Raw genomic sequence first — 13,231 nt, 5'->3', positions numbered from 1 at the left:
GTGACGCTTCCCCTTTAAGAAATCCGAATGTAGTGCGCGTGACACTCCAGCGTGCATAATTTGAACGGTAACGGTCAGGCGAGGAAGCTGAGAAATCGAGTGATTAACGTTGTTTAACTTGTTAAAAGTTTATTGAAAGACGCGTAAAAGGAAGAAATAATGATACTTATATGAGCTGCATCCCAAACGAACCATTTTGGGTGAAGTAATTATATCTGTTGGTGAGTTGTTGATCTAACGTTAGTTACTGTATCTGCTGATTAGTACAGGAGTCTGCCATTAACGTTAAATAGCAAAAGCTAATTTAACAACTGATATTAATGAAATATTAATGTATGCCATTTATAATAAAATGTAATTGTAAAAAAACACTGAAGTAGCGAGTACAGAATGCCTGTTCTGCCACCATTTTGAGCGTTTTGAATTGTGCTTTACAGTTTTGTGTAGCGCTTTATTTGTATTGATGGATTAATATGTTCTGTTGTGCAGGTCAGGTTTTATGTTCCAGTTAAAAAGTTTGACATGAGACCGTTCTCCCGTGATATGAGTGTGTACATGAAGACACGCATGACAAGAGAATAGATGGCGAGCCTTTGTCAGCTGAAGGACCTGTTAACATTGCCTAGTAACCAGTTGACCATATGCATGGTAATTCCGCATAAAGATAAGCCAATACTCGTAAACTTCCGGTAAAGCTGATTTAATGTTGTGGTTTATACAGGTACAGAAACATCTCCTGCCTAATTCTTGTCAGAAAAAAAACTTCCATCTTCATAATTAATGATAGCATAACAATAATGATAGATGATGGCATTCACATACAGTTTTATGTTATTTAACAACACATAATTGTATATGCCAAGCCTAGTATTCCCAGGCGATTACCTAGACACGTAACTACATTGAAATGCTGAAAACTAAACACTATAGTAACTGTTTATAGGCCAGTGGTTCTCAAAATTTTAAACCAATTATATGCATTAAAATTCAGTAGCGTAGTAGGCCTAACTATTATTATATTTACTGTTGTCAGCCACTTTAACATTGTTAATATACATTTTGAACATTAACATTAAAGGAGCTGTATGTAAGAAATCTATTTTAATTAATCATAAAATGGCCCTGATGTGTCACTAGACATTAAGAAATCATGTTCATTTCATATACGTATATCACTGACAACAGTAGTCCGGCCAGGATATTGTCATTTAAAAAGTGGACTTGCAGCCCTCAACTGATGTTGTTGTTGTCATTTTGTGTTTTGGCCTGACGCGCCTCCCTCCTCCTATCTACCAATCACGAAGTCAGTAGTGTTTCGGGATCCGTGTTGCCAGCTTTGCTGTAACTTACTCTAACTCCAGTCGGATAAAAATGTCTGTTACTAAATCAAAAAGACCTCGTTATAATTCCGAAATTCGTCGTGACAAAGTCCGAAATAAAACCAGAATTTGTATTGGAGATGCTTTTGAACGATGGAGACGGCTGAAAACGGAGAAGAATTTGAACACAGATGCCAACGTTGCTAATTTTCTCCTGGACAGGTAAGATTCATGCTTGGCTAACTTGTACTTGATGTCGATGGACATTTGATATATTAATGACAGTCGAACAAAGTTAGGCATGTTTGTGCAAAGTAAAATAACGTTAGCTCACATGGACGTATGTTAAGCAATGCATTACAGGAGTCCGTTTTTCTGTCATTATGCTGAGAAGCTGAGGAAAACAACATTAGCACGCCCATTATGGCAATTTGAAACGTAACTGAGACCGTAGCCTAATGTTACCTCAGTTAAAATGATTCGTCATTTGTTCTTCACGTATATCGTGGACTAAGTTACACATGCTGCAAGTTGACCTGTATGACCATTGCTAATGTAATTTAGTTACTCTAACAATATTTTCTGATGGAACTGAAAACATCCCTGTGATAGCCATTGTTGATATTGAATTTGTCCCGCATTACAATTGCTGTGGAAAATGTTTTGGTTATTTGTTAGCGTACTTATTACAAAAACTTTAGTACTTGTAAATCAATTTTTTTTTTCGTATTGAAAAATAAGGAATTTTTATTTTGTTGTTTTTATGTTTTTTGCTTTGTTTTACTATTACCTTTTTTTTCTCAGATTTTTTTTATTGTAATTGTATTTATATGTTAAAAAAAGAAATCAAATCAAAAACGCTTATCTCTTCAGCTATTATGGCCCCAGCACCTCAACACCCAGTAAGAGAAACTTGAAGAAGCACCACCTGACTGCACCATCACTTTCCAGTATTGTATGTGCATCATCTGAAACACTTTCAAATCGGTCAGTAGTCAGTACCACTTTTATTTCTTTTTTTTATTTTCATTGCATATTTTGAAACAATTTGGGTCTTAAACAGCTACACCATTTACAGAGAGGACCTGTCGCCTATTGAGGAAAGACTGGAAGATGATGAGCGGACCATGGATGCCTCTGAGGTTCTGGAGGAAAGGTAGATAAAGCCTCTCAGGCTTCCTAATATGCCAAATGATAAGAAATGTTATAGAAAATGTACTTTAAAAAAAAATAAAAAATCCATTGTGACCGCTGTATTGTTTTTGTTTTTAGTCTACAGAACATGAGCATCCAGGATGCTGAAACCCAGGTCATGAATGAGCAGGAGATAAATGATCTAATGAACAGTGTGTAAGTTCCACTGGGTTTTACTGTACATTGAGTAACAAGATGTTCTGCTTTGTATTAACAAATATAATTTTCTATCACATTTGCCAGAATTGATTGGGGGGACAGTGAAGGTGTTAGTAATGAGGAGATTGAAGCAGATGACAGTGAAGATGAGGACTATGTCCCTCGTATTTGTATTCGGTATGTTAACATTGGATCCTCTAAGATTATTCACAATACATTATCGAACATTGATTCAATGAAATATGTAAACATAAAAATAAAAGATGTAAGATTTTTTTATATTTTCTGGTCCCTGTAGTAACTCAAAGATAACCCCGTCTCTGTATTTGCCATTTTAATTTTATTTATCTGATTGGATATCTATCTGTTAATGATATATACAGTATATATCTTTCATGTCTTTAGGTTGGGTGGAGCATTGCAGGCACCACCATGCATTGACAATCTGCCTGTGATAGATGCCAGTGAGACAGTACATGACATCCCGGATGTAGAGCCTCCATCAGTCACCTTACCTACACTTCAACAACCTGGCTTTCCTGATACACTGGAGGTCATGACTGAAGATGACCTAATCGGGAAACGGGCCTCCATCACTTATGAGGACAGTTTGAGGCAGCTTGCAACATTACTTGTGCTTCCGGTCCAAAAGTGCCCATACACATGTGACATCAGTAAAATGGAGTGTCAGTGTCGCCCTCCATTTGAAGTTTCCATTACACACAGGGGTACTGCAAGCATCATGGAATGGGTATGTGTTGTAATCATACTACATTGCAAATAAGTGTAGATTGGTGTTGGAGGCAATGTCAATACGGACTGAGGCAATAAATCGGCTAAAAGACAGAGATGTGGTAATAGTAGGTAATGTACATTTTTTATTCATTTATGCTACAGTATGTTAATATGTAAATTTTATGTTCTGTGAAAATCATTGATTCTTGTTTACAAATTGAATAGCGGATGGAAGAATGGACAGTCCTGGACATTGCGCCCAGTACTGTACATACACTGCCATGGAGAACGAATCAAGGGAAATCATCTCTGTCATCACTGTGGACAAAAGGGAGACTGGGCGAAATTCTGTGATCATGGAGAGAGAGGCATTTGTGCAGACAGTCGACACTCTTTTGAATGAAGTGAAACTAGTAGAGGTCTGCACTGATGCCCATGTCCAGATCTCCGCACTAATGAGTAAGTTGCCACTGAAATTTTGCGTTACTTGTATAATTACAACAACTTTTTTGGAGGGGTGGAGGGACCATTACTGTACTAATTATACATATTATTTTTTCAAATAAGACAAAGGAAAGTACAAAGACCTTGGGAAGCAGCACAGCTTGGATATGTGGCATGGGGCCAAGAATTTGGCAAAAAGGATCCATGCTGTAAGTTCAGCTGTCATTACTATGGCTTCATTTTCTGCATGGCAATCTACCCTAATTTGAGCGATGTAATCATGATAACTGTTATGTATATTCCAGGCTTCACAGGTCAAGGGTCAGTCCAGTTTGAGCAGTTGGCTAAAAGACATTGTCAACCACTTTTGGTGGTGCTGCAAAACAGCAGATTCTTACCAAGAGTTCCTTGTAAGTTGATATGGTTTGAAAAATAGTTGTCATCTAAAAATAATATGCAAAACTAACATGCAGACTTATTAGACATACCTTGCTGGCAAAGAGAATAAGTTAGGATGGTTCATTGATGTTGGATATTTGTTGATTCAGTAGCTAACCAGACATGTCATTGTGGTAAATAATGTGACCCACTTAGATTATAGTACTTACAAACAGAATCATAATTAATAATGAATTATGTACAATATGCATGCTTTTTTTTCTGTACATTATATTTCTATATTATTTCTAGGAGCTGTGGCTTGGTCTCCTACATCATGTGACAAATGAACACAGGTGGGTCCTGGGAAGCTGCCAGCATGAAGACTTAGAATCTGGTGGAACTCAACAGTGGCTTGAGCGAGGCTCCATGGCACATGAGGCCCTGAAGAGCATCGTTAGAAAAGTTCTTTTCAAAATCCCACTAAATGTCTCTTCTCACACACACCCCACATGTCCACTGCTGATCTGGAGTCCTTCCAGAACCATATTTTAATGTACGCTAGTAAGCGCACAGCATTTAGCCCTCCTGTCTTTGAGGCCAGGATGCTCCTTGCAGCGATGGACTATAATTACCACAAGGACCGCCCAGAGTTGTGTAAATCTGATGGAAGCAAACAGTAAGTGACTTGCTCACATCTACATGCTATTGTTTTATACCAGATTACAACACCATGTAAGGGATACTCCACCGAAAAATGAAAATTCTATCATCATATACACTATGAGGGTGAGTGAGTATGTGATGATAGAATTTTCATCTAACACTACAGAAGAACACTACAAAAAATGTCCCTTGGAATGTAAATGTCTTCTTCCCTCCCCTTTTTGCTTTTAATACAGGTACAGGAGGCTGTACAAGAAGAATGCTCGCAGGTATATGCTATACACTCGGAAGACATCCAAGACGTATGGCTACATCCCAGAACTGCAAGCTATGATCCGTCAAAAGAGATTAGCTGGTAAGGGGAAGCCCAGACGGAGGACACTACGACCTGATGACCCCAGAAGGTATGCCCCACTTCCCCCTGTGCCGGCACCAACCATTGAGGAACTCCTGCACACCCAAGTCAGGAGAGGTCTAGGTAGGTTGAATGCAAATTTATTTATTTTGCACCTTGGGCTACATGCCACACACCAAGTCAGATGTCATGCATAACACTTCCAAGTTTGAAATAAACTAACTTCAGGTTGTATTTTGCTCTCCTCAGTGTCAACATTCCAGACTAAAGACCTGTGAAGCCCAGTTTCCAGAGCCTCACAACCCTGACCATCTTCATGGCCATGTAAACTTTTGTGTCACAAGCTGCTAATCAACAATTTCAGACTAAAAGTTTAAACAGTACAGAGCAGCTGAGTCTAGTTTTCTATTTATACTGTGTAACATTTATCATTATACCATTTTATATACTGTTTCTCTACATTGTAAAAAGCGTAGTATTGTTATTCTAAATAAACTTTTTTTATTGAAAAAATGAGGAAGGCTCTTTACAAACAAACAAACCAAAAAACAGAACAAATCAAAAAACAATTTGTAAAACCATATATACAACAATAAATAACTTGAATTTCGATGTTCACGTTAGAATGGTATCAAATGGTGGGTACAAAGCCAGTGTACTGGCCTTGGGGGTCAGGGTATTTGTCCCTTATTTTCCATATACAGCAGCTGGGAATAACACGTCGCTTACCCAGACCCAGTGACCCATGCTGACAAAAGATGTATTGACGATAAGCAGCATACCTAAATTGTCTGTTATCATCTCCTGGCTCTATAACTTCAGCTACCACCAACATATCATTTCTGTAATCTCTGTGAATACGCAAATAACCATCTTCCAGACAATACAGATCAAAATGTGCCAATTTGCTGATGCAGTAGTCAGGCCCCTGGCCACAGCATTTCCTTTCAGCATCTGTGGCCATTTCCCTGCAGTTCCCACAGGTGCACCATGGAAGAGCAGCGTTAGGTGGGGTTGTGCTGTCCAATGGAGGAAGTGCATCAAAAACTAATCCAGGATTCCGGGAGAAGACCTGGGTTGCTAGTGCTCGTAGCCTCACTTCACTCATGCCCTGAATGAGTGCCTAAGTAAACAAACCATAATAGAAAATGTGTTATTTACATTTGATTAAAAATAACAAAGATTCTAACATTGATTCAAATGGTGACTACTTATCACAAGCCATAATTTTACTAGAGTCTATCAATTGTGTAGCATATTCTGGAAACAAACCTCTGTCCGGACCCTTCGGTCAATTTGGATCATCTGAACTCTGTTCTCTTCCTCTGCATCTCTGCCTCCTTTCCCTTTCCTTCCTCTGCTGCCAACTCCAGTACTTGGACCTGCATTATCTCCTCTTCCACCTCTCTGACCTCTTCCACCTCTCTGGCCTCTTCCACCCCTCTGGCCTCTGTCACCTGGTGCAGGGCCCACACTCTCTCCTTTTCCACCTGAAACATCTGCACTCTCTCTTCCAGCTCTCTGGCCTCTTCCACCTGGTCCATCTCCTTCCTCTAAATTCTCTCCTTCTCTCTGCTCTTTGTCTCCTGGACCAAGACCTGCACGCTCTACTCTTGTCCCTCTCCCTTTTGGTCTTCTTTTCCTTTGTCTGCGCCTCCTCTCGCCTTCCCAGCTCTCATCAGCCTCACTTAGGACAGCGGGCACCTCATAACTGAGGTCTAAATCAGGCTGCAACAAGTGAGAGCAGTACAAGTGCTAACTCAAAATAAACATTCTCTACCTTTTAGGCTATGTACTATGTTACTGATGGTTTGGAAGCACTACAGTAGGTACAATTCCAAGGAAAAATTACTTTTTCTAATGTCCATAACACTAATGAAAAGCACAGTGTAGCCTATAATGTGAAAAATTTGGGCCATTTGGAACGTTTTGTAGCCTACTTGTTTTTCATGCAAGTTCTACAGCCAAAAATAATAGAATGTCATGTAATCCTTCACATCACATATTTTAGCGTTATGGACATGTGCTGCAGGGTAAGTAAAAAAAAAAAAATACAGCTGGCCACTTTCACTTATATCATCAGCTAAATGAATAGCTGTATCTTTGATATTGGTTACACAGTGACAGGCTCGTGCTTGTACTTACATTAATGACAGATAAATAACGTTACAAGTGAGACTAACAGTTATTATTATAGAGACTAACAGTGTGACTAACAGTCACATACGAGCATACATCTTTACGGTTATACTGTCACATACGAGCATAAATCTTTACGATTGTACAGTCACATACGAGCTTGCATGTTTACGATTATACTGTCACATACGAGCATAAATCTTTACGACTGTACAGTCACATACGAGCATACATCTTTACGATAAACTAATGACAATTAGTAAAATTTTTAAATCCATAATTACTTATCAAAATATCTCTCATGAAGCATAAACATAATTAACAGAAAACAGAAAAACTTACTGTGTACGTCTGTTCGTCACCTGCCATTGGAAGCTCGATGAAGCAGCCTACGTTTCTGCTGAATCCTGCAGCTTATCTGGCAACCTCGAGTGAGGGGGGAGGGGGAGGGGATACACCGCTCTGCAGTATTTTTATAGTGACTGCAGTACCAGTTTAGGCCACAATCCTACATACAGTTCCTTTAACACTACACTGTGCTTACAAACAGGTAAATAAAATAAAAAAAAACTGAAATAATGATTAAATAAAAATGTGTTGTACCTAAAAGTTAAATAAAAACTGTGTTGGACTTAATCTTCATTTGAGTTTAGTTATTTTTGCATTTAAGTTCAAAAGTATTGTGCTTTAACATTAATTTATAATTAAATTAGTGATTCAGCTAGAGGGTCTTGTAACACACTTTGAGAACCACTGGTTTTGGTGTAGGCTAACATTAGTGATGCTATCTCCCAAATGACATCACAATGCTCTGATTATCTTCTTACTTAGTCATGAACATTTTTTAAACCCTTATAATATTTACCCGCTCAACTCTGTAGCTGTTTGACTCCAAATTTGTGTATTTTTTTTCGTACTGAAGTATAAATTATAGCAAGTGCAGGAATCAAAAAGTCTCATATCATTTAATAAAAATAAAAGAAATGTCCCAACGCTAACAGTGTATAAGGGAGAATTATTTAAATAATTAACTAGTTAACTACAAATTAAATAAGTTAAATATTAATGGTATAACAATTAAATAATGCATTAAATATTTTTTTATATTTTCAGATTTAATTTAGTAAATCAATTTTTTTTATTTTATCTTAACTGTAAAAGCTGCTAAATATATTCAGTTAACAAAGACTTGTTACTGTTGTAGTTTTGTTAATCTGAATTTAGTTCAAATCACATAATGAATTTGAATTTGGCTTGTCTTCCGTTATTACTGTCAATCGAAGCAATGAGTCCAGAACAATTTAGCAGAATTACCTGCGTAATATTTAACACTAAAAACATTTAATGGTAAATGTGGACGTTTCATCCTCTTAGATAAATAAAGATTTTCTTCAAATTGTAAATAGATTTTATTAGAGAAGCCGAGAAAAGGCCTCTCCCCTTAAAGCACAGTACAACTGACTGTAAATGACTGAGCTGGCTTATCTAAAACCAGGAAGTAATCGTGCATATGTTCAATTGACAGAGCATTAGTGATTGCTTGGGAATATATTTGATACAATATTTTTATTTTCGTTTTTTTTTTCTGTTTTTACATTACACACAAATAGTACTTTATTACATTAAATGAACAGTTTAAATTCCCTTTGAGGTGTATTATAATGATTTACAATATCAAATTCTACATATTTTTTAATGTTTTATTTTTCTGTGTTGTGATATGATTGTATTTGCTATTATTATTATTGTTACAGTAAAGTGTTATTTTCATATTCAACTTCTGGTCTCTTGTATACACTTTATATGTTCTTCCTCACTCTAGATATGTTCCTCCCTTTGGGTCTAGAACTGGTTTAGTGTATATTTACATTGGAAGCACAAGTGCTACATATTGTGTGTGTGTGTGATCAATCCATTATCAGGGCCTTAGAAATTTTTCGTACTAATGCTGTATGCTGCACAAATCACCGCTCGTTTTTTACAATGTTACTTAAGGTCATGCAACATACAATAAACAATGTCTACATCAGGGTGAGTTTAGGCAAACTGCAAGTACTATTTGTCCATAAAACAAATACAATGGAAAAGTGTACCTTTTTAGAATAAAAAAAAAAAATCCCATATAAACAGTCACCCAACTGGATCCCATTAAAATCCTATAGGACTGATCCTACAGGATATTTTTTTTATACACTTTAACAACCTGGACTGCATACAGTGTCCTAAATCAGCAGATTCAGGTCAGGTAAAGTCTGCTTTATTGTCAATTCTTCCACATGTACAGCACATACATAAGTGAAATTGCGTTACTCTCAGACCCATGGTGCATACAGTAACACTAACAGAGCATAAAAAGGAAGGGGAGTGAAAAAAGTTAAACTGATGTCTCTTTCCCATTTTCCACTCTTCATTGTTAATATCAACAGCAACAATGTTACCTTGTATAAGAACCAATGTGAAGGAATTCCGTATGAGAACAGAATCATCTGTATTATCTTTTTTAAATGTACTTATAGAATGTTGCTCTGACAAAGAGCAATATAAACACATGCAACATTTCACCTTTGCGTTCCATTGAAGGAGTCAATATGGATTTGGAGCAATATGAGAGTAAACTATTGCTTCAGTTTTATTTGCTTAAGGAGGGAAGAGAGCAAAAAAAGGTGCTGTGCTGTTAATGTTCTATTTTCAAATGTCCCAAACGTGGCGATAAGAAGTTGGCTACTGTGGTTTATTCATTCTCAGATATTCTGGGAAAGCAGCCAATGACCTCCCCCATCTCTGGCCAGTCTTCATATGCGTTGTTCCTCATATCATTTTGGATTAACTAAACATAACAGAGAACACCACCAACTTAAAACTAAAAACACACTGAAAAATCATTTGAATTAAACCAAAGTAAAATATAAATATTCGACGAAAACCTTCAACTTAAAAAGATGTTCCAACCTTTTCAAATGGACTAGCTCTCTTTATTCCATAGGTGCCTGCGAATACCCAGCTATCTCTGGGCTTCAGGGATTTGACCATCGTGCTGCCCAGTGCACTGAATATATCTCTAATCTCATCAGTCAGACTGGAAAAGAGACGGTTGCAGTGGAAGTGAGACAAGTATGAATAATTCAACTCTAAAGCCAAGTTAATTATGTTGATGGTGTGTGAAGGCTGTCACATTTTTACTTTGGTGTTGGGTCAATGTATGAGGCCACAAGCACTATGTTTCCTGGCTTTAGAGTCTTTAGATAGGCAAGTAATTCCTTGGGATCTTGAAGGACAAACAAGTGGTTCCATACATCAGGACAGTTTTACTTCACATCTTGTTAGATACATTTTTTTTGCATGCACAATTTCACTAAGAGACCTACCTTTAGATTCCAGATTAAAGTTCGTATTTCTTAAAACCTGACCGGTTTCACCTATGAAAAGAAAAGTCAATTAATTAAACTGAATTTTATTATATTAATAAATATTAGTACTTGCATAAATAGTCAAATATATTTTACATAAGTAAATATACAATTATTATTAATGTTTTTGAATTATTTATATATGTCTTTTTTTTTTTTTTTTTTTTTTCTGTCCAATTATTTTTTATAAACGAACCGTTTGCTACCACAATGTTTAGCCCTTGTCCTGCATTACTTCTGATGCCACCCATGATGCTGTAGAGAAGAACATTTGCGCTCATTTAGCATCTTTAAATAACATTTAATGAAATATTTTCCACAAAAATGAAAACTGCCATCATTTATCTCAATACAACTTAAAAATGTTGCAAATTTTTCAACCATGCATAAATGAAACAAGTAATAAGAGATTTCTGGTATAGTAGTAATGAACTGAGTTTTAACCAGGTTTGTAGATACTGTACAGTTGTGAAAAAGAAAGGACACCCTATTGAGTTCCATGGTTTTCCATATCAGGACATAATAAAAAAATCATCTGGTCCTTTGCAGGTCATAAAACTTAACCCAAGCACAACAGCAAATCTACAGCAGAATGGATAAAAAGAAAAGAATCGAGGTGTTGCAGCAGTCCAGTCAAAGTCTAGACCTCACCTAACTGAATGCTGTGGTGAGAGCTGTGCATAAACAAATGCCCACAAACCTCAATTAACTGGAGCAATGTTGTAAAGAAGAGTGGGACAAAACTTCTCCATAACAATGTGAGAGACTGATAAAGTCATGCAGAAAATTATTACTTCAAGTTATTGCTGCCAAACGGGGAATGAATCATAACTGAATCATAGGGTGTGCTGAATTTGTCACACTTGGCTTCTCCATATTGGGTTTTTTTTTTTTTTAATTGTGACCTGGTGTGAGATATATCATGACCAGATTATTTTTTTTCTATTATGTCCTGATATGAAACCATAAAAATCAACATGTTGTTTCATTTTCCACATAACCATATTAGCATCAACAAATCGGATTTGTTTTAATCTTGACACATAAAAAAAAGAAAAAAAAATCTTGCTTTCCACAATTTTTATAGTTTTATTTAATGTAATTGTTTTCATAATGAACAGATGTATACTCATCACACAAAAAGTCTGAAAGTAATCTAAGTTATTCAAGACTTGTGCTATGAGCCATACAACGGGTCAGAGATTTGTTGCTATTCACTGAAAATATTCAAATGTGCAAGCAATCTCACTGTAAGCTTTAAAGTATGGACAAGCAGCATGAATGTTTTGATGAATATCTCATTCTCATTTTGCGTTCCAATATGGGTGAGTAAATGATGACAGAATTGTATAGAATTAATCTAAATCACCACTGTGTTAGTCTGTCTTGAATAAGCTGTAACAGGTCTTACACTGTATTGTTTAAGCAGATTTTTGCAGCCACCACATCGGCTACACCGCTGTGAAGGTGGAAGGGGAAGTGGTTGACAGGGCAGTGTTTATGTGGACAGCATCCAAAATGAGACTGAAACAGACCTGCCCAAAGAAATAAACAAGTTGCCCGAAGAAAATACAGTACTGCACCCTAATAAACTTTTCTTAAACTCATTTTCATCCCCTCTCCTTAAAAATTAAGCTTACCTGGATTCTCACAGTCAGTCACAAAATCACTAACTTTGTCTGGAATATAAAACAACCCCAGTCTTAGCCAAACTTAAACATAACAGCAATAAAAATATATTTTAATATTGTCATTGATTAACAAGCTGTCATATGTGATCACCATGTACATTACATGACTGTTTTGCAAGCTCTTGGAGTTTTGACCAGTTGATAGAGAAATACCATATTAAGATGATCACCACTGTTGTGAGAACATACACACAATCTGGAAAACACAATTGATATATGCTCATTATACACACAAATTAATCAGAAATGCTAAAAAGTGTTTTCTTTACCTTTAAGTCTCATTTTTGATAGCCCAAAATAATCTTCTGCAAATATCACATGCCTGATGGGATATAATAAAATTATTTAAAATGCAACTGCATAGAATAGCAATATTTTTCCCCCTTCTTACTTTTGAGTTTTTACCTGTTTGAAACTTCTCTGGAATCTGGTGGTGTTTGAAACCTGACCTGACAGGCTCTACCTTAAGGTGTGGTAAATTTGCTCCCTTACATTCAAACAAGACTAACCTCCTCTAGCCAAACTTGTCAACAAGACAGGTATGTTAAGCCATGCAGAACGATTTTACAGTTGTGTGCTGCCCTCTTGTGGCGAGAAATCTAAGTATATTCATCAAACATACAAGGAATATTAATGATTATAATTGTATTCCTCCTCAGTTAAATAAACTATTTTAAAAGGAGTCAGTAGTTCAGTGTCAGAACAGAAGGTGCAAACATATAAAAATACAGAATAAATAAGTTC

At 36.5% G+C, this 13,231-nt stretch overlaps 3 protein-coding genes across 4 annotated transcripts; 1 reads left to right on the top strand and 2 right to left on the bottom strand.

Moving 5' to 3' along the window:
* The first annotated feature begins 1,080 nt into the window (after window positions 1-1,080).
* LOC128015195 (uncharacterized) lies at window positions 1,081-3,456 on the top strand. Its single transcript, XM_052598862.1, has 6 exons — window positions 1,081-1,541; window positions 2,193-2,306; window positions 2,398-2,475; window positions 2,592-2,669; window positions 2,757-2,849; window positions 3,078-3,456. The coding sequence occupies exons 1-6, from the start codon at window positions 1,372-1,374 to the stop codon at window positions 3,454-3,456; spliced, it is 912 nt and encodes a 303-aa protein (XP_052454822.1). The 5' UTR covers window positions 1,081-1,371.
* A 2,425-nt stretch (window positions 3,457-5,881) lies between these two features.
* Window positions 5,882-7,758, bottom strand: LOC128015194 (P2X purinoceptor 7-like). Its single transcript, XM_052598861.1, has 3 exons — window positions 7,732-7,758; window positions 6,523-6,978; window positions 5,882-6,373 (listed from the first exon to the last, which is right to left on the bottom strand). The coding sequence occupies exons 1-3, from the start codon at window positions 7,756-7,758 to the stop codon at window positions 5,882-5,884; spliced, it is 975 nt and encodes a 324-aa protein (XP_052454821.1).
* A 1,872-nt stretch (window positions 7,759-9,630) lies between these two features.
* Window positions 9,631-12,994, bottom strand: LOC128015162 (protein FAM3C). 2 transcript variants are annotated; one of them, XM_052598840.1, is made up of 10 exons: window positions 12,893-12,994; window positions 12,757-12,809; window positions 12,579-12,683; window positions 12,437-12,475; window positions 12,208-12,331; window positions 10,993-11,051; window positions 10,755-10,805; window positions 10,570-10,654; window positions 10,339-10,465; window positions 9,631-10,216 (listed from the first exon to the last, which is right to left on the bottom strand). In XM_052598840.1, exons 2-10 carry the CDS (start codon window positions 12,767-12,769, stop codon window positions 10,121-10,123), a joined length of 699 nt encoding a protein of 232 aa, XP_052454800.1. In that variant the 5' UTR covers window positions 12,770-12,809; window positions 12,893-12,994; the 3' UTR covers window positions 9,631-10,120. The 2 variants fall into 2 exon arrangements, with proteins under 2 accessions (XP_052454800.1, XP_052454801.1); XM_052598841.1 differs by having other exon boundaries at window positions 12,591-12,683.
* Between the last annotated feature and the right edge of the window lie 237 nt (window positions 12,995-13,231).

This window comes from Carassius gibelio, chromosome A6 (assembly GCF_023724105.1).
Source record: "Carassius gibelio isolate Cgi1373 ecotype wild population from Czech Republic chromosome A6, carGib1.2-hapl.c, whole genome shotgun sequence".
In the NCBI taxonomy this organism is placed as follows: domain Eukaryota; kingdom Metazoa; phylum Chordata; class Actinopteri; order Cypriniformes; family Cyprinidae; genus Carassius; species Carassius gibelio.
This window is presented reverse-complemented; position numbering and strand designations above follow the sequence as displayed.

Bases quoted from the DNA above. Each gene is read 5' to 3' on its own strand.
- LOC128015162 (XM_052598840.1), bottom strand. The intron at 12,476-12,578 runs GTGATCACATAT...TTTATATTCCAG, and splicing joins ACAGTCATGTAATGTACATG to ACAAAGTTAGTGATTTTGTG. The intron at 10,217-10,338 runs GTTGGAACATCT...TGTTATGTTTAG, and splicing joins GAGCTAGTCCATTTGAAAAG to TTAATCCAAAATGATATGAG.
- LOC128015194 (XM_052598861.1), bottom strand. From the start codon at position 7,758: ATGGCAGGTGACGAACAGACGTACACA. The intron at 6,979-7,731 runs GTAAGTTTTTCT...CACTTGTTGCAG, and splicing joins GTGACGAACAGACGTACACA to CCTGATTTAGACCTCAGTTA. The intron at 6,374-6,522 runs GTTTGTTTCCAG...TTGTTTACTTAG, and splicing joins ACCGAAGGGTCCGGACAGAG to GCACTCATTCAGGGCATGAG.
- LOC128015195 (XM_052598862.1), top strand. From the start codon at position 1,372: ATGTCTGTTACTAAATCAAAAAGACCTCGTTATAATTCCGAAATTCGT. The intron at 2,670-2,756 runs GTAAGTTCCACT...CACATTTGCCAG, and splicing joins AATGATCTAATGAACAGTGT to AATTGATTGGGGGGACAGTG. The intron at 2,850-3,077 runs GTATGTTAACAT...TCATGTCTTTAG, and splicing joins GTCCCTCGTATTTGTATTCG to GTTGGGTGGAGCATTGCAGG.